Consider the following 21,438-nt stretch of genomic DNA (forward strand, 5'->3'; position numbering starts at 1 on the left):
CATCTATATCAGTTCACCATAAGGTCTCTACAATATCTGAATCACCAGCCGTACAGTATATGATAAATACAGTGTTTCCACACAAGAAAATAACAGAATTGTCAGGAAAACATCAGGCCTGTTATATTTCCCTGTGAAATAATAGCAACTGAATCTCAGTTTCTTTTTCTTTTTGATAAAAAAAGTATATAACTAGGAGTAAACACCAATATTTAGAATGATAAATTTTTCATTAAAGAACACATGGAAAGTGAAATCATACCAAAGATTTTTTTCCTTGTTTTTAGCTTGCTTCAGGGCGTTGTGACAGTTGCGTTGGAATAAAATTGGAATTTCAGCTTTGCAGTGAGGAGATTCATGCTGCCGCCAGAGCAGCCGAGTGCCAATCTGCGGGAGGCAGGAGCGGGGCGAGACCGCAAACTGAGAAACAAACTTTCACATCAGGTTTCTAATTTTAGAGCAAAAAATGGAATTTCTTTAATTATATGACATTTAACTAGAATTACGATTTTCTGGGATTAATTACCTCCCTTATTTAAAGAATCTTTACTAAGTTTAAACTAGCATAAAAAAATCAAATTCAGCATTTCATATAAGGTCACTGGGACTGCTGGATTTAAATGCAGAATTTGATTCATTAGAATTGGGTCACCATATTGGTGTTGGACATGGGAAGGATTAAATGGAGGAATTAGAAATGCGTGCATTTGGGCAGAAAGCAGTTTCTCTTCTTCTTTTCTTTTTTTTTTTGCGGTACGCGGGCCTCTCACTGTTGTGGCCTCTCCCGTTGCGGAGCACAGGCTCCGGACACGCAGGCTCAGCAGCTATGGCTCACGGGCCTAGCTGCTTCGCGGCATGTGGGATCTTCCAGGACTGGGGCACGAACCCATGTCCCCTGCATCGGCAGGTGGACTCTCAACCACTGCGCCACCAGGGAAGCCCTCTTCTTCTTTTCTTTTCTTTTTCCCTTTCTTTCTCCCTTTCTTCCTTTCTTCCTTTCTTTCCTTCTAAGAAATGGGTCATGACCTCACAACCCCTCAGGAAGGGTACTACTACCTGATTAGGCCAGAAACTTCTCAGCTTCATTGACTGTCTCTGTTTATTCACTGCTTGAATAAGATATAATGATAAAACAAAATTAATTATTATATAATTAAAGTTTAATAGAAGTATTTAAGGGACTTCCCTGGAGGTGCAGTGGTTAAGAATCCGCCTGCCAATGCAGGGGACACGGGTTCGATCCCTGGTCCAGGAAGATCCCACATGACATGGAGCAACTAAGACCGTGCGCCACAACTACTGAGCCTGTGCTCTAGAGCCCGCGAGCCACAACTATTGAGCCCGCGTGCCACAACTACTGAAGCCCGCGCACCTCAACGAAGAGTAGCCCCTGCTCAACACAACTAGAGACAGCCCATGCACAGCAACAAAGACCCAATGCAGCCAAAAATAAATAAATAAATTTTAAAAAAGAATTTAAAACACACATAACAAGAGCATACACAAAAGAAATGATTATTCTGTGTTGTTTGTGATTACTCTTATTTTATTTAGAAGAGAATATAAAAGTTACTTCTAATGTTCAATTTTATTTTTCTAAGAAATAATTAGCTTTTGAAGGAATTTTTTAAGTAGAGATTTATTTTAATTAAGTGAATCGGTGTTGGGACAAGTGAATTCTTTATGGCACTCTTGTGCTCTGGACTTAACATCTAAGCTTATTCTACATCTAATAACTTATCTTAGGTAATGAGTTCATTTATTAGCAAGAATGATCAATTTTAGAAATTCTGTGACAGAAGGTACAGTTATTGGGCACATGGTGGTAACAGGTGCCTTGGAATCTGCTGGATGGGGGATTCAGAAAAAGTCCCATGTCTTTAGAGATGGAATGGTCCATGCCACCATACTGTGGGGAGGAAGAGCCCTGGGTCCATATGAACGAACTTGCCTTGGAAGTGACTAGCTCCCCCAAGCTGATAACTTACATATGAATATCTGAATGTTGACTGGGCATATCAAAGTTCTGGTATAGCAAAGCACAATAGGCCCAATAAGTATTTTGAATAGTATCAATACTTAGTATAACCCAATATATGTATACATACTTCTCAGCAAAATCTGAGTGTGATCTAGCTATTTGTTTGAATAATGATAAAGATGAGGCCACTTCTTGAGTCAGAATAGGGTGTGTATATCAGATATGAGAAAAATGGGGCTGTTTGTAACATTACCTGTTGAGGGGTAGAGGAGAGAGAAACCATGCTTGGATGCTTTCCATTAATGAATGACATTAGCATTGACAAGAAAAATTTCCAGTTGTACTCTGTGAACTGTTAAAACTGATACAATTCTCAAAGATATTTAGAGTAAGTGATTGGTATATGAGGTTGAGAGAGATATGTATTGACTGTTAGGAAATTTAATTTTTATGAAATAAGCATTATGGAGAAATACTGTAATCTGATTCATTCCTGCAGAATTCCCAGTAGAAAGAGGCCCAGCCTCGGGAGTTGAAATGTTTCATTATGTACATGTGTGGGAAAAAGATGAAATGTGGTTTCCGTGTGCTGATTTTCTGTAAAGCGTCTATTAGTATGAGAGTACCCAGGCTAGGCAGCAAAGCCCCCAAACCACGACTGTCTAGGGGAAAGTGAATTCAGCAGGATCTCTCACTGGATACTGACACCATGAGCAATAAGTTTGAAAGTAGCAAGAAAAAGCATTGACAGTAAAATAATGTTGGAATAGTAACTAAAGAATTGTCTTATGCTGAAGGTGAGGTCAGCCTTTTATCCCTCATCAATCCCTAGTCACTTTGCATTTAGAAATGTAAAGTTCCCCCAAAATGAAGAAACTGCAAACCTAAGCTTTTTATACCAATGCTAATTTAACCAAGTTGTCCATCTTATAATGTAAACTATAATTAGAGCAGGGCTATTTATGTAACATGAGCTGCATCTTCCCCAAGGCAGGGAAAAGCAGGACAGTTGCCCCTGGGCTCTAGAGTAACCAGGCTCTGGAGTAGCAATGGCAGTCCCAGTCCCTTGGGAAGCTGGGGATGGAAGAAAGAGATGCCTCCAACTGGTTATACCAAGAAGGTATACATAGTGCCCCAAACCCTGCCCTGCCAAACCCACATGGTCATGAGACACAAGAGTCCCTTTGTCCTTCCCAATTCCAAGACTGTTTGTCACTTTTTAGTGACCTCCTTTCCTAGCCAAGACTGTTGCTGAGGTTCATTTGAATCCGATCTTAACCTAGCTCAGTGATGATGGGTCTGTGTTTGGGGTGGAAGGGATGGGTACAGAGTGTGATTTATTCCTGTCTCCCAGACCCGTAGTCCTGGCACTGAATTCCAGTCCCTGTGGAGATGGCCTTCGAAATGAATGGGAGGCCAAGACATTTTGCTGCTGTTGATATTTAATTTTCAAATGTGCCTTTTGAAATATCTGTTGATACTTTAGAAAGTCTGGGCTTTTCTTAACCATTCTAGAAAAAACATCCAGATACATTTAGAGTAGATAAAAGTATCTGCTTATAGCTCAAATAACTCTGTTATTAAAAATATGTATGACCTTTAGACAATTCTGGAGTTGATAATGAGGAATATTTGTGTATTATTTTAAAAGTAAAACCGAGTAAAGGAAACTCCTTGGATTAAAATTGGGTAAAGAATAGAATCTTCAAAATGAGGCTTTCACTTTGCTTGATTAACATGCTTTTCTAATGATTTAGGCATTGGCGCTAGCCCATATGTGATGAACTGCAATGTTACCATAGATTCTCAAGACTTGGCTCTGGGAAAAGAGATCGCTAGTGCCATTCGGGGCTCAAATGTGAATGGATTGAGGGGCGTCCAAACGATGGCTTTTCCTCACGAAGGGAAAATTGAGATAGCTTGCAATGTAGAGAGTTTTGAAGATCAAGAAGTTACAGAAACCTCAGAAGGCTCTCAATACATGGCTTACAGTGTCCTTGGGGACCATTTTTATTATGTATCTCCTCATTACATAGAAGCTCAAGTTAAAAAATTGGCAAGTGATCAGGGAATTGGCATTAAAGGAAGAGCATTAATTGGATTTACACCCCAAGAGTGCAAGAACTGTGCTGAATATGCTATTAAGGAAGGTATTGGGGAGTTCTGGAAGATACGCAGAGGCATTTTCATGTGATCCAACCTAAGGCTTCATTGAAATTGTAAGGAAAAAATATCAGCCCTTACAAAGTTTTCTTTTGGCCAGTGAAGACGAGTGGAAGATCCAAGAGCTTGGTTCCAGCTGTGAATTGGAAAACTGGAAGCATTCTCTGTCCAGTGACAACAACAGGTGTTGAAAGATTGTCCATAATCGCCTTATGATATTTCTAGTCGTCATTAAAACTTCGTGAAATCCTCCTCTGTATCAAGTTCATGCACTTGCATGTACTAGAAGCCCTCCTGAATCAGCTGGGTAAAATGGCCATCGTTGCCAAATCGTCTTTAATTATCATGAACAAAACTAAAAACGGACTCAATTTATTTGGTTTTCCTGACCTCTTTATTCCAGAGTCCTGTATTCAACTCTCATTTTTTAAGTAATCATTTTTTTAATGTGCACTTTTAAAAATCAAGTACTAAGTAACTAAAAAATGGGGAGAATTATAAAATAAAATTACTCTTTCGAAGCATGATTGTTCTTTCCTGCCTTGTTTGGGATGACCCACTGTTCATTCTGGAGCCAGATTTGTCTAATTTTTTTATGTTTATGTGGAGAAGTGGAATGATGGTGTTGGGCATGACTTCAAGGGATTGTATTTATTCTTTTTGGAATTTAAATGGGAAGTCTGAAGGTTTAGGGAATTTATTGCTCTTGAGCAAAGAGAAGGGTTTTGGTGGAAAAATGTTATTTGAAAGAAATCAAAATAGGTTGCCTCTCTGTGAACTGAAAGAAGCCACCACTTGCTGATTCTGGCAATTTTATGTAAATCCTTAGTGCTTATAATTCTTTGGTACAAGATGCTTTCTGTTCATAAAGCACAAAGAAATGAATTTTTCCATAGGTTTTGTTTAGCAAGAAAGATTATGGTCTTGTCTAATAAGAGCACATAATGTGAGTTTATTTTAAGTAATTAAAAATAAAAAAGAGGTTGAACTCAGTCTTTTTATAGGATCCAGTAATCTATCCTAGTATATTTTTTTGACTTACATTTGACTCTTGACTGTGATTGCATTAATTGTGTTTCAGAATTGTGCTTTTTTGGGGGTGTTTTCTTTTTGCTGTTTAATATAAATACAGCAAAGATGGAGAAATGATGAACCAGGTGTGGTTTTCAGGCGTAAGGAAGTTTAGTTGCTGTGATGAAGAGAGCAAATGCTCTCCAGTTAGACCCAGTGAGTCCGGGAGAGCTGAGAAGTTGTCATGCCTCTTTTTTCTCTTGCTTTGTCAGAGGCCATGTGGCCTAGTAGGATAAGTGATGGACAGTGGATTCTGGCTTGGGTTCTGGTCCTTGCCCTTACCTTCCCCGTAGGCATAGTTTCGTTGCCTATAAAACAGGGAAAAGAGTTCCCACTCAGATTGTGTGCTAGGGGATAAATGGAAGTACTTTGTAAGCTGTAATGTAAAAATGAAATATATTAACACTTTTTCCAGATCTCTTCTAGAGCTTTGCTTCAGTTTTGGTCATCAGTATTAAACACATGAGAGGGTAAAAGCACAGGTTGTCACTGAGTCATTAGGGGTTGTAGTAGGAGTTGATTCATTTGCCACTTGCCTGGATTAACCTCTCCAGATTCGTATCACTGCATTCTAGACTGCCAGTTTTGAGCAAGGCCTGTTTATAACCAAACATCTATTTAATGGGTGTACGGAGTTTCAGTTTTTGAAGATGAAAAAATAATTCTGGAGATGGATAGTGGTGATGGTTGTACAATAATATGAATACTTAATGCCACTGAACTACACACTTAAAAATGGTTAAAATGGTAAATTTTATGTATATTTTACCACAATTATTAAAAATTATATATTAATTTCATAAAAATTTAAAAAAACACAAAAAACAAACATGTGAATAAGACAATTTTACTAAGCCCACACTTTCTAAATAAAATTTTGTCAAATTTCTAATATCCATTAAAGTGTACAAACATATAAGATCTGTTTTTCCCTTTTTAATCTATTATGATGGACTTGGGCACTACATGTGAGGCTTAGTTAATGGTTTAAAATGGAGTTGATTAAATTTGGCATTTGATCCAGCTGTCTTTTGTTTTGTTTTGCTTTGTTTTGCGGTATGCGGGCCTCTCACTGTTGTCGCCTCTCCTGTTGCGGAGCACAGGCTCCGGACGCGCAGGCTCAGCGGCCATGGCTCCACGGGCCCAGCCGCTCCGCGGCATGTGGGATATTCCCAGACCGGGGCACAAACCCGTGTCCCCTGCATGGACAGGTGGACTCTCAACCACTGCGCCACCAGGGAAGCCCAGCTGTCTATTTAAGACAATAATTTACTATTTTTGTTATAAACAACTTTCAAAACCAGCGCAACCTCACTTCTTACCACTTGTTCATATTCTAATTTCGCTGTTTTTTTCTATTGTCTTTCTCTCTTCCCCTTCTCCCTTGCTCCACCATGGTTCTTTAGAAAATCTGAAACAGCTGTAAGTTGCTGAAGGTTTATCCTTTGGACGGATGTGGCATCATCAGCTCTCTCTATGTATGAGCTGGCAGAAGTAGCCAGGATGGATCTATAACAATAAGAAGGATTATCAAATTGGGTTGAGAAAAATCTGACCAAACTAACAAATACCCTGATTCATATTAACCTTTTCTCATATTACTCTCTTAGAAACAGACCAACACTTTGTGCAAATGTTTCTGCAGTATTTTTTCCATTGGACCTCAAAGTGGACATTGTATGGAATGTGGCTTCATAGCTTGTTTAACCTCCATCTCCTGCCAGATGACTTTGCCCATGACTTGTGCCAATTGTAAATGGGACAAAATCGATGTGGACAAATAGAGTTTACATTTTATTAACTCTTTAGTGTTTTTTACTCCACCCCACTTTAAATTCAAGTTTTAGTTTCTTAGAAGTGGGACAAGGAAAGCAAAAAGCTAGGCTGTGAGGTGATAAGGGCTTTTGTTGTTGGTGGGGAGGGGCTGTCATTTGCTTCCAACCTGAACTTGGGCTTGACTCCACAAGTTAAAACATCTTTAACATAAGGGGGAGGGCTAAGTAAAATATAACTGTAAAATAAAACAAAATGGGGGGTGATATTTTCATTCCTCAACATAATGAAAAGCCTTGCTCTGTAATTGGTTTGTACCATCTTGGAAGTGGCATCCATGGACCACAAAGGACCACTCTATGAGAGATCTGCAAGGAATTTATCATTCCCTCTGGCTGAGCCAAAGCAGGCTTGATATACAGTTTTGTTTAGTATAAATATTCTCATGTTACTGTTTACTCTGTGGGGATATGAGGATCTCACTGACAGGGTACGTGCTCCACTGCCTTGCTTTTAAAAGGCATTTTATTTGACTCTTTTGTTTGTACTTGCCCAGAAACTTCAGAGAATGGCCCAGGAACTTGTTTGATAAGCATCCAGACCACGCTCCCGGAGTATGTCGCACTTGGGGGTTCGAAAAGCTTATTGTTTTAAGCAGGCCCGCACATGGCTTCGAAGGAGCCCATTTTTCATAGGTAAGAACAGTTAGGCCGCTAACAGCAATCCCTTAGAGTGCTCCTCTAAGGTACAAGGAAAGGTGCTGGTGAAGCATGGCTCTGGTTGAACTCAGCCTGACGTTGGATTACTCTGTCACTTCTTTTGCCCAATTTGCAGTATTTTGCGGCTAATTAGTTTGTTGTGAGTTAAGATGAGCGACAGAGACCTAAATATGGGATGCATTGCTCTTTCTAAATGTGTAATGTGTGCATGGTCCAGCTTTTGTCTCTCAGCCCCACACCAACCCTCACCTATGCTGCTTTATGCCACCAGGACTCTGCCGTTAGGCTCTGCCTCTCTGGGGAGCTGGACAGGGAGGCTGCAGGGCTGAAGGAGGAGAGGGGCTTGCTGTTTCAAGTTCCTTCCCGTTTCGGGCAGCCCCACCGCAGCAGTGGCTCTTGACCTGACAGTGGCTCTTGGTTCCAGGCTCCAGCTTTTTTCTCCTGTCACTTTGAGAACCTGCCTCAATGTGCGCTCAGAAGCACCGGCAGTGGCTGAACCCCAGCTCTGTGAGGCCTCTCTAGGCTTCTAGACTCTGAGAACCCTGCCCCCTCCCTTTGATCCTCCAGCCTTGGGGCATAGTGCTTCCTGCAGTTATTTTTATCTCTGGGCACCACGTTCTCTCCTAGCTCTTTTGGTTCTCCAACAACTGTTGACCAAATTTTCAACGTTATTTCTTTTGAAATACTTAGATCCTGTCAGAAATAAATTCTGACTAGATCCTGTCAGAAATAAACCTATCAACAGACCAAATGGAAGGAAAGGAGAAAAAGGCAGAAAATATTCAGTGTGGATCTATAGAACCTAATGAAAACAGCTTGTTGATGATTACTTGCCTTTTCTTCTCATTCGCATTGTATTCTCTGAATTTCATTGTTTTCTTATCATCACGTTCTGTGTTCCCTTTGACAGTCTTGCTATTCTTTCATCTAATAGGGAGTCTGAGTGTTGAATTGGGGTAAGGATTGGAAATATCATGGTAAATCATTGGATAGAGTTTTCCAGTGAATGTCTTTCATGTAGTAGCTTAGTCCACCATTAAAAATATAGACTAATATAATTTTAAAAATTAAAGTTGGGATTTCCCTCATGGTCAGTGGTTAAGAATCCACCTGCCAATGAAGGGTACATGGGTTCGAGCCCTGGTCTGGGGAGATCCAACATGCCACGGAGCAACTAAGCCTGTGCACCACAACTTCTGAGCCTGCACTCTAGAGCCCATGAGCCACAACTACTGAGCCTGAGTGCCACAACTACTGTAGCCCACGCGCCTAGAGCTGGTGCTCTGCAACAGAGAAGCCACCACAATGAGAAGCCTGCACACAGCAATGAAGAGTAGCCCCCACTTGCTGCAGCTAGAAAAAGCCTGCACGCAGCGACAGAGACCCAGCGCAGCCAAAGATAAACAAATAAATTAATTCATTTAAAAAGAAAAGAAAATTAAAGTCTTTTCAATCTTTTTTTTTTTTTTTTTTGCAGTACGCGGGCTTCTCACTGTTGTGGCCTCTCCCGTTGCAGAGCACAGGCTCTGGACGCGCAGGCTCAGTGGCCATGGCTCACAGGCCCAGTCGCTCCGCGGCATGTGGGATCTTCCCGAACCAGGGCACGAACCTGTGTCCCCTGCATCGGCAGGCGGACTCTCAACCACTGCACGATCAGGGAAGCCCAGTCTTTTCAATCTTTTAATAGTTGTATGTCTTTCCTTTCATGCCATCTTCACCTGCCAGGTAGATGATGCTTTTTAGCTGGTGGTAGGCTCCTAGCTAAACATCTTTCCCAAGCCTTTTATGTACCATCCTATTAACTTTTTCTTAGGAAACCCCATCTGCAACCAGTTACTGTTTCCTAACTTCTTAGGTACCTCTGTCTTCATGAAGACCAACTGCTTTGGGAAAAGTAATCATTATGATTGATGTAGTCTAGCAATGACCAAGTGTTATAAAATTATATTGTTTCTAGTAAGTATAAAGAATTTTTGGTAATTGATAAGTATTATTCTGTCTACCCTACAATTGTGTTTAGTAGTTCACCTTCCTTTATGATATCCACTCCACTATTTCACAAGGATAAAAGCAAGATGAAAGAGCGAGATACAGAAGGATGTCTTCAGTGAACCCTTTTAGCATCATTAATCGTGGCTACCTTTCATTGAATTCCAACTAAGTGTCAAGTACTGTTATGTGATTTTCACAACAACCCTTTGGAGTAGATGACTGTAAAGAAATAAAATTCCCCAAGTTCTTTTTAGCCCACTGGGTCAGTCAGGAGTTCCCTCCCACCGTATCCCATCTTCTGTAGATTTATACTGCTCTAACCCTAAACAGTGCCCTTGAACCCACATCCTCAGGACTTCAGGCCTCTCCTCCTAGGCCTGGTCAGCATTTGCCTCTAGTTTCTTGTGATCTAGTGAGAAATTGTACATCCAGTTGGTTGAACATCCCCTTCCATGGCAGTTCCATAGGATGGCCCACCTCAGAATCCTGAAACTTCTTCCAGACCGTACTTCTGTACTCTTTTCTCATTTAAAATCTCTTCGAGATCTGTCTTTTACACAATTATCATATACTGAGTTCTTGCCCATTTATTCCTTCCTGTACCTGGAAGATCCATCAGCGTCCAGTTTCATAGCTTCCTCCCCTGGACTGTCAGTGTCTCCTCTGCAGGACTGATTCAGTGCTGCTAAGCACAGCCATGCCTCACCAAATGAGGAAGTGGAGGATGAATCCCCACATCCCCAGATTTCTCCCAGATGAATTTCTGCAGATTGAGTCACAAAACTTGCTACAATTAATTGGGAGATTCCTGGAATCACTCTCACAGTCCTGAAAGAGCCACGATGTCTGTAGGACCCAGAATGGTCCCCGTCACTGTTTAAGTAAGGGAAGGATGTTGCCACCAGATGGTGCCAAAACTGCAGCTAGCACCAGGGCACATCTGGATTGTGCAGTCAATACCCCAGAAACTCCTGGCTGGCAGACCGCCTAGAGTCACTTGGGTTATTTGTTCTACTCTGAATTCACATCCCCACATTTCATGCAGTTATATTTTTTGGACTTGATTTGTTGAGTTGTGGCAGGGCTTTAATTGATCTCTTGTTTGGCTTGCTGGCTAGACTGTAAAGCCTCTGAGGATAAGGCTTCATTCACTAGTGTTTATTGAGCACCTACTGTATTCTAGCGGGGCAGATTTACCACAATGCTGAGGAAGCTTAAGCTGCGAGTGCCCTCACTTGTGTGAAGCCCGGGACAGGCCCTGGTAAGAAGCTCGTAGTGTTGTACGATTTTGTAAAACTTGCAAACATAAGATATTTTAGCCACAACTTGTTGAAACTGATGTATATTCCCAATTATACTTTATTAAACTTCTCCTCATGACAGGTGGTATTGGAGTGGCCAGGGTCGGCCTCGTGGACTTACAGCCTGTGCAGTAGCCCGGGGTCCTGTGCTTGTTCAGTGCTCTGCTGTCACTGAAATTCTGAATAATTTTCCATTTGCACTGAGCCCCACAAATTATGTAGCTGGTTCTGGGAGTGGCCATGGGCATTTTTGGACCCAGATAAAGGGAGGTTGAGTGGGGATAATTAGGATTTAGTGTGATATATTTATGTGGTTCATAGTCACTTCCACGCGTAGTTAAGTTACTGCCAACTCTCCCAGTGGGGGAATGGCTTCCAGGAATACTCCTCTCTCCCACTGCGATGGCTTACCCAGTGTTGTGACACACAAAGCAGGACCAAAAGGTTGTCACAAATGAATATGTCTTCTGGTACCCAGCACCAGAAATGCGTAAGTTGTGGAGGAAAAACAAAAAACTGAGGCTCAGAGAGGTTAAGTAACTTCCTTAAGGTCATACAGCTGCTAAGTTGCAAGACCAGGTTTCCATTTAGTCTGTCCTTTCTAAAGTTTGTGCTTTTTACCCATTGCTGTCTAATTTCTGGAGCAATGAGTCATTTCCTCAGAAACATCTTCTAAGACCACTAGGTTAGGTTATAGACTTCATAATGCCTGTCCTTTCTTTCAAAGCCCACATCACAACAATTTAATTACTAAAGTAAATGTCATCATTATGCTTCACCCTCCATGGAGGAAGCCATCTGTTTCGTTTACAGCTTAGGGTCTCAGCATGTATAGTCAGTGAATTAGATTCTTTAGGTCTACTAATTTTCAGAGGTACCTTTGAGTGGCTTCTTGCTTCAAACGCTTTCTTTCTCGCCTTTCCTCCTCTCCCCACCCCGGGTGGAGGTGTTTGAGGGGGTCCTGGGAACCACAAAACATTAGACTCAGAGTTAACACTGGAGAGTGTTGAGATGGTGCAGTTGGTAATGGAGAGGTGTTATCACTTATTCATTCTCACCTTCATGTGACTGCCTGATGCCCATTCTAGGTACCAGGTACCCATTTCTAAGGGGGCGGGGGTTCTGGTCACATGTCATAAATGTATCTGTTTCATCGTTTTATATTTTCGTAAACTGAGGCATCTTAAAATGGGGGAACACCTGTATCCAATTTTCCCCAGAATATACAACTGAGTTCTCTTATACTCCTCATTTCAGATGAGTTTTTCTGATGACACCATCTGGGAAATGTCACTTTGATTAAAGTAAATATGCAGCATAGTTAACACTGGGAGCCTATGTGAATTTCCCTAAGTAGCCACATCTTACAGAAGCAGAAGGCAGCTGGCCCTTTGGGTTAGGAGAACTTAAGAGTGTTGCATTCCACGCTTTGGTGTCAGCCGAATGGCAGTGTGTGGCCAACTGAGCTCTGAAGGGTCTTGTATATTTTTCTTTTCTTACCATTGGGCATTTTTTTTTCTTTTTCAGTTTATTTTGTCACTAAGAAAAAAATATATAAAAATAAAAAACTGAGCTTTATGATTGCCAAGTTTTTCTTCCAAACTAAGAAAAGAAACCAGTTGTTGAAAAATATGATGAATGGCATCCTTTGTTTTATTTTCAGTTCAGCACATGAGGGCACTGCTGTTGGAATGAGGCCAGATTCCCCAGGCAGTAGGGAGCCTTGGGCTGAAAGGAGACCTAGTTATTTTGTGGGGAGGGGGTAAGGTTGGTGTGTCAGGATTTCCTCTCAGCTCTCGCAAACATCTCTTTGCTTTCTCACGTGCCCACCCCTCCTATCTTTCAGTCATTCTTTGTGTTTTCAGCGCTTTCTACTGACGAGGATATTGTCTGTTTTTAAGGAAACACCACTGGTACAATGTGGGTCTTTCAGCCTTTAAGCTGTGGTTTTCGCAACTTCCACAGCTACTGACTTATTTGACTGTGGGGTCATGTATGGTTGAGGGCAGTAGTCAGTTTTTAATGTGTAAGCAAACCCTGCGATTGTTAGCATTATTCCTTCTTTATTGTTGTCTTGTTACCAAGTGGTTTGGGAGAGCCAAGGAGCAGAGTCTTAAGTTCTTTGTCTGCAAGTCAACCCCAGAGTAGTCCCCTTTGGAACTTCCTCTGCCACCTGCCCACATGCTGGAATTAAGGGGAAGGGCTGGGTAGGAAGGACCACACTTTACTCTCAAGGCGGCAAGGGAAATGTCTCAGATGACTTCAAAGCATCCACATGTTCCTAAGAAATTAAATCTAAAATTGCTCTGTGGATTTGGGTAAACCATAACTCAGCAGAACCTGTAGCATTTCCCCAATTCAGAAGTCCCCTCTGGAAACTGTGTGTACCTTGGCTGGCATATTTAACTCATCTGTTATAAATTTTGTTTGCAAGGGTGTTTTCCTCCCTAGACTGTGAGCTCTTTGAGACTGTTTTATTCACGTTGGTAATACCGTGCCTGGTGTGAGAAAAACTTTGTTGAATGAATTAATGGACAAATAACTGAATTCAGAACACTGGGGTGGGTCAGAACTAGTCAACTCTTTAGGCATAGATGGCTTAATTGTTCATCATCAGACTCGAGATTTTGTTGCATGAAGTTGAGTTACATTGAGACGTTGCATTTAAGGGAAGGAACCGTTTGGAACTTCCGGGGAACAAAGTTTGGCTCAGCTTATGTGTGAGGCTGGGGAAACAGGGTTGGAGACACCAGAATTCTTCATGAAGACAGGCAATAAAGTGACTCCAGAATGCAAACACCTGACTCTAACTTCCCACGGAAAGATCAGCAGAGGGCAAAGTGTTAGTCTGAGTGCCTCCCATCTCTTCGTATTGTCATTATTCTTAGATTCAGACCGTCTCTTAAATGCCCTGTGATCCACTTGTACACTCTTTAAGCAAAAATGATGCCAGGTTCTGTTCTGTGATTACCAGATTGGAGCTTTTCTCTCCCTGCTTCATTCAGTTAATTGAGCTGTGCTGGAAGGTTCAGTAATTTATTCGATGGAGTCTTTCTGTGCAAACAACCGCAGGCTGAGGGAAGGAGACTTAGCTAAATCTCTCAAACACTTGAAGTGCAGAATTCATGTTTTGGAAAACACCAGGGAGTCAGTGTCCTCAAATGTCATCAATAAAAGACAGTCTCCGTCATCAGCGCTTCATTCTCAACTGAGCTCAGAGCTGCCTTCTCTTATTGCTTTTTACATGTTTGCAGTATCTCATTCTTTCCTTGATTCTGGATTTTCACACCATATGGCCACATCTTTAAGTCATTTTTCAGCTGTTCTATTAAACAGTAAAATGAGATACAGAACAGATTTCTTTGATTTTAAAATAGCATTTTGAGTTTGTGACTTTTTTGTAAATAAAAAAGAAGTAAAGCCCTCAAAAGCATGAAATTTCAGGTATTCCTACCCAGACAGTGGAAGATGTAGCTTTTTACTTACTTAGACTAAATATATGTTTATCTTGTGGAATTTCAACTGCAGTATAAATTGATTCATTCATCCTGCATATTGAAATTCATTTCTACTTAAATAAGATTTAGCCTTCACTGTTGCTAATGAACATAGATTGAAAATGAAATTGAAAGTATATCTTTTATAACTATTCAATATCATATTTCTCATTAGAAATGATTACTATAGCTTATGAGCAAACATACTACCTATCAATAATGCTCTATTGCTATAATTGTAGTTGTGATTCTAATATTTAATAAAGTAAAATGTAGGATTCGTTTATATTTTACTTTTTTTTCTGGAATATTTAGTGTCAGTTTCATGAGAAGCTGCAAAGGAGAGAGTGTTACTGCTCACATTTAGATCTCACCAGTGTAGAGTTGATCCAGGTGGCTTAAAGCATTGAGTCCTACAATTTAATACAGTTTACTTCTTAAAAGATTAGACATTTAAAAGGCTATTAAATATTTACTGCTTGTTTTCTGAGCCAGAAGGGGCATTTTGGGGTAAACGGTTTGGTTTTCTTTTGTTTTTTTAAAGAATAGCACTTAAAAAAAGAAAAGCGCTACATGAACAAATTTTGTAATATGAGTAAATTTGCCATCGATCCAGACTTTAGCAGCAGGGACTGTGTCAATCACAGTTAATCAGCTTATGAGTATGTGATCTGAAATCTTCAGTTACCCATTAAAATCTGGACATCGACTTGAAGAAGTGACTGACCTAGAGTTGATTTGTTTAAAGTTAAAACCAAGTGCACTCAACATCCAGAAGGTCAGTAGTCTCTTAATTGTAATCCAATGAAGTCAGTTTTAGGTAGCATACAATTTGTGACTTTTATAAATACAGTTCACATATTTTTACTCTGATGATGATATTATTTGCTGGGGAAAGATACTTCAGTTAGGGATAAGTTCACTGAATGAGAATATTTTGTTTACTATTGATATTTTTTTAGTCATTATTTAATATGATACCTAGGAAAGTAGCACTTTGGAGCAGCCATTCTAAATAATTCAGGTAAAATTATGCTTTTTCTGAATTATTTGGTATATTCATTGTTTTTATTGTCACCATGATGAACTTAAACCAAATTTTAAATGACAGTAACAAAAAGGTAAAAAATTATTTTTAATCCTGTTTAAAATGTTAAAAATCACAGTCACGTCATGTGTTCTATTGTATCTTTTTTATAGCATAAATCTCTGGAAGACATAGACGATATCACCCAACATGTAGTGTACCATTTCTAGAATGTAAAGATTGTCTTTAATAAGCTACAATTCAGAGGGCTGCATGTTTTCCACAAAGCAAAAATCACCTCTCAGCATTTACTAAGCACCTAAAAGTTATTGGTGGTAGAAAATAATATAGACACGGTGCTTTTTCCTAAAAGCTTGAAATTAAGAGAGACAGAGGGCTTCCCTGGTGGCGCAGTGGTTGAGAGTCCGCCTGCCGATGCAGGGGACAGGGGTTCGTGCCCCCGTCCGGGAAGATCCCACACACCGCGGAGCGGCTGGGCCCGTGAGCCATGGCCGCTGAGCCTGCGCATCCGGAGCCTGTGCTTCGCAACGCGAGAGGCCATAACAGTGAGAGGCCCGTGTATGCTATAGACAAATCAGAGGGGCAAGCATTCCCCAAACTCTGCATTGTCGTTTTCAACCTGAAAGTGAGCACAGAGATCCCCTCCTTGAAGGAAATCCTGCAGTGGGTTTGGAAGAGGTGCCAGTCTATTGGTGCTTTCGGGCCATTACCTGGCAGGTGGCAGCTTATTCTTCTCAGAAAAGAATTTATTCAATAACTACTTATTGAGGATCTTCTGTGCATCAGGCAGTGTTTGTTCTAGGACATGGAGCTGTGAATGAGACAAGGCCCCTGCCCTCAGGGAACTTGCTTTCTAGTGATAGTCTACAAATAAGCAAGTAAATAGAAAAGCTGTCATATGATGCTAATTACTACATAGAAGTAAAAAGCAGAATAAGGAGGATGTGAGAGTCTAGGGTGCGTTTGCATTTTTGTAAGATGGTCAGAGAAGGCCTATTTGATAGGTGCCTTTTGCGCTGAGATAGGACAGAAAGAACACAGTGTACTTGTATGGAGGAAAGGCAAGGCAGTAGGACAGCTGGAATAAACCAGACAAAACCCTCCTCTCTAGTTACCTTGTATTGAGTGATCGTGTTTGACACAGCATCACAAGTGGGAAAGAGACAACTTACAAGAGTATTCAGGTCAAAGGGTCCCTGATTCTCCAGTAAATACCATTCTAGAAAAATAATTTTGCCCTCTACTATTTATTGAATGCCTGTGTGGCAGGTGTTGGGTCGGGCATTTTGCAACAGTCCAAGTCGGAAATTTTCTTTAGGCACACTTGAAAATATAAAAAATCTATGAGAAAATAAAAATTTTCCAGCTCCCACCTTTTCTACCAGTCTGTACTCAAACAGATAATATTAATGAGATTAATATCCATTACTATTCATCTGGAATTATACACTTTTTAGGGCATCTGTATTTTCAGTGATGAAGTTTAGGGATTTCTGTCCATCTAAGACATGTCAGGTGGGGTACTGATTCATTTGAACATCAGTGTATGGAAAAGTGATCTTCAACTGGGACGATTAGCGATGCAGATTTTCCTCTTCATGCCTCTCCTTTCTGTAAGGTTTTGGTCCTACTCTTTGTACTAACCTTGCAGAGAAAAAACAATGATAGCAAAGTGAACTGCACATATAATGAGTATCTGTTAAAATAATAGCTCTGGAAAGCAACTGAAGTTTAATGCAACACAGGAATTTTCTCTTCTTCTTTAGCAGATTCACATTACAGCTGGTTTTAGGTCTTGGCCCAAGTGGTTGTGTGTTCTTGATGTCAATGCCATATGTTTAGGGGGAAATATCACTCCAACAGCCATTTAGACCCTCTCTTCATTCATGTACGCTATGCATTTATTTTAATACTGGATTCTGCTTTTTTTAAACGAAAAGGTCTAGATCAAAAATTGGCTTAGAGTTTTAACTGTCTTTGTAATCAAATCATGGTTAGCTTTGAAGAATGGATAAGATTTTGTGGTAAAGATTCACAAGGGCAAAATGACTGTATAAATGTACTTCACCAAACTTCAAAAATACTTTTATCCCTTCCTTTGTTCTCTAGTTTGTTTTTGGTAATTTTATTACTTTTTAAATGGACGATGAAAGTTCATATATGTTTTATGTTTCTGTCAGTTGCTTCTCAAGTAAATATCCCCCTCCTCAATCTATTCCCAGGCAACTTGCATTAACCTCCAGAGGGTTTATATGGAAAACCAGACAAGAACGATGCCTTGGGTTATATGTCCTTTATTCCTATCTCACCTAATTTATTATTACTTTTCAACCTCATGTGTTATTTACATTTCCAACAGTCTTATTATGTTTCTGAGGGAACTTTGGACAGAGAGATACTTGCAGGCAGTTTGAGATGTTAATTTCACATGTACAAGTGTGGCGATTAGGATCAAGGCCTGTCTCCAATAAGAGAAAGGAACTTGAGTCCTCTTTCAGGGACATGAAGAAAGCCTCATTTCATCGTTTTCCCAGGGTCTCCTCTGGCCATTGTGTGATTCCAGAAGCATTTTGAGGTCACTCTGTTTGTGTGTGTGCCCCTGAATCCATCCATTAAATACAAATCAAAGAATTCTAAATTTAATAACATATTTGAGAGTACAATGAGAATCTAGAGAGAGAAAAAAAGATGTCTTCCTTAATTGAACCAGAATTGATGATTAAATTACTTGTGCTTGGTACTAGGATGTTTGAAAATTTAAAAAACAGTCCCCATGGTTTTTGTCTAGGATCTAGCTTTGGATACAGAGTATGCACATATGGAGTAATTAGAGAGCAGTTTGAAGCAGTGCATGGACACAAGAAGGAGATAAATCTCTATGCTGGGCATAAATGGCCTGTAGAAATAAGAAATCATCAGAGGAAATTCAATCAGTTTTTCAGGAAACACAAATTATTGAGAAGGGTGAGAATATTGAAGAATGAGATAACATAAGCAAGAGCACAGAAATAGGAAATAAACGGTACCTAAATGGGCTGGTGGTAGGCATGTATGCGGTCAACACTAAAGGTCGAGAAAGTCCCAGGCCTTGGTTTTTGCCCTCAAGGAGCTAGCTCATAGTCAGCAGGGAGAAGAGTATGCAAGCCACCTAATATAGCAACAGTAAGTGAGAATAGATGGTAAGAGTAAAAAATCCTGTGCTGCTGGAGGGAGTCTGGGCAGGCTTCTTGAAGAAGGAAGTAAAGTTTGAAGAACGGGACAGGCACTTTCAACAAAAGGAATACCAGATTTGGTTGGATAGAAGTGAGATCTCTAGTGAGAAACAATCTTCCATGCACTTTAAAATCTAGTATCAATTATTTCTAAATTTAACGAAAGACCTACTACTTTGTGAGACCTTCTTGCACAATTGCTTTGGGACTTCATATTTGTGAAAATTGTTAATTCATCAAGCATAATGGAAAAATTATAATTTTCCCCAAATTGCATCTTCCATCATTTTTTAGGTTTTTAGGTTTTTTTCTTTTTAACAAAATTCACAGTGAATTGTTTTTTATACATAAAATTGTAAGGAGAGAAAAGACAAAATTCATAATGGAAAACCCTCCACATTATTTATCTATGTGTTTTTATCTTCTAAAGGGGGTAATATAGTTAGTTCTTCTAGTACCACTATGAAAATGAACTCACATAAGTGATGTGAATTTTCAAATCTGATAGCATATACAAATACAGTGTAGCATATAGTATATATGAATAGGTATATAGGTATACCTGCGTGCATATATATGTTTGAAAAGGACACCTTATATTTGCATGTAGCCTCTCTCATCACCTGTACTGTAGCATCAAAATTTTTTCTTTATACTCTTAGTCCTTTGGAAACCACAGTCATCAGAGTAAACAAAGTAGATGGCCTTTACTGTATAATATTATACGGATTTAACATAAATTTCACATTATGTACAATGACACTATTAAATGTGTTAATACAACACATAAAATGACCAATTCTCTTTAACTTTTAATGTTTAGCATATTTGTTTTGATTGTACGCGTGGGAACTATGAGAGCAGCTCTGCAAAAATACTTTGCAGGTTACCATAGTGACTAAATTGTAGTGCTTTATGGTGTTGTCCTTCCCCTGGGTCTTACTTCAGTTTCATGTTTTTTCAATCACAATCCAATAGGTGACGTTTAGATTTTCCTATTCAAAAAAAATATTTTTTGTATACTCACATATAGGTTTATAACTTTACATAAATGTATAATTTGATCATGTTCACACACTTAAAGTAAAATCTCCTTTTTCTCTTCCTCTTTTTGCTGGGTCCCCACATCTCACTTCTCTTCTTCCTTCCCCCAGTAGGCAGTGTTAACAAATGATAAGTATCCTTTCATTTTTCCCCTCTGTTTCCATACAACTGTATACAGACCTATATATGCATTTACAAAAATAAAGCAGTATTTCATGGAAATCCTTCCAAATTAATTGATATACAATAGTTCCTATTTATTCCTTTTAATGGCTACTTAATATTCCATGTGGTAAATAGGCCATAATTTATTTAACCACTTCATTTCTATTTTTCTACTATAAATAATGCTTCAATAAACATCATTGTAATTTGTCCTCACTGCTGGTGTTTTTTTTATTTCTATGGGCTAGAGTCCAAGAAGTTGGGATTGCAGGGTCAAGGAATTTATTATGTATTTTAAATTTTCATAGAAGTTACCATGTTACTTTCCCAAAGGACAGTAATATGTTATATTCATACCTAGCAATACCTGGGAGCATGTTTTCTCTTTGTCCCTACCGCAATAAGTGTTATAATTCTCTTTAGTTTTTGCTACTCTGATAGGTGTAAAGTAAAATTTTATTGTTGCTTTAATTTGCCTCTTCCTGAGTGTTAGTGAATTTGTTGGCAGACAATTTGGATGAGTTTAAAGAATATGTTTATTGAGAAATTGTATCTATATAAGAATTGCCTATTCATATCCTCACCCATTTATTAGATTCTACCTTTTAAAAAAAATCAAATTGTGAGATCTCTTTGTATATTACAAACATACCCCTTTGTATATCATCTCTGATGCAAATATGTTTTTTCTATATCTATTGTTTCTTTCTTGCCTTGCAGATGTTTTATGCAATACATAAGTTAAAAAAAATTTTTTTTCTTTTGCCCATACCACGCTGCATGCAGGATCTTAGTTCCCCAACCAGGGATCGAACCCATGCCCCCTGCAGTAGAAGCACAGTCTTAACCACTGGACTGCCAGGGAAGTCCCTAAAATTTGTTTTTTACATAGCCCTTCAAAAAGTATTTTAAGATAAAATTATCTAATTCTTTTCCTACCTCCCCAAAACAAAATCCTGTTGAAATTCTAATTGGAATGGCATTACATTTAATAATTGACATTTTTATGAAATTACATCCTCTCAGTCAAGAACCTGGTATGTCCTTCCACTAGCCAGATGTTATTTGACATTTTTCAATAGTGTTATGGTCCTTTTCAAAAAGGTCCTGTATCTTTCTTGGAAAATTTATTCTAAGTATTTTATTGTTGCTACTATAAATATATTTATCATTTATAGGTACCTAAATGGAGAAAAGATGTTGATATTTAGATGTTTATCTTATATCCAGCTATCTTAACAATTTTTAATTCTAAAGTTTTTTTTTTTTTTTTTTTTTTGTGGTACGCAGGCCTCTCACTGTTGTGGCCTCTCCCGTTGCGGAGCACAGGCTCTGGATGCGCAGGCTCAGCGGCCATGGCTCACGGGCCCAGCCGCTCCGCGGCATGTGGGATCTTCCCGGACCGGAGCACGGACCTGTGTCCCCTGCATTGGCAGGCGGACTCTCAACCACTGTGCCACCAGGGAAGCCCG

The 21,438-nt window shown here is 39.6% G+C and overlaps 1 protein-coding gene across 4 annotated transcripts in view; it reads left to right on the forward strand.

The window, feature by feature from the left end:
* Positions 1 to 21,137, forward strand: part of FTCDNL1 (formiminotransferase cyclodeaminase N-terminal like) — a 64,100-nt gene extending 42,963 nt beyond the window's left edge. For 2 of the 4 annotated variants that reach the window (XM_060016353.1, XM_060016354.1), the window contains one exon: positions 3,739 to 9,091. In XM_060016353.1, the coding sequence (XP_059872336.1) occupies positions 3,739 to 4,175 (437 nt within the window). In that variant the 3' untranslated portion in view covers positions 4,176 to 9,091. Of the gene's footprint in view, positions 1 to 3,738; positions 9,092 to 9,184 lie in introns of those variants that run through there. The other 2 variants (XM_060016356.1, XM_060016357.1) reach the window with 2 other exon arrangements.
* The last annotated feature ends 301 nt before the right edge of the window (positions 21,138 to 21,438 follow it).

This window comes from Delphinus delphis, chromosome 7 (genome assembly GCF_949987515.2).
Source record: "Delphinus delphis chromosome 7, mDelDel1.2, whole genome shotgun sequence".
NCBI lineage: Eukaryota > Metazoa > Chordata > Mammalia > Artiodactyla > Delphinidae > Delphinus > Delphinus delphis.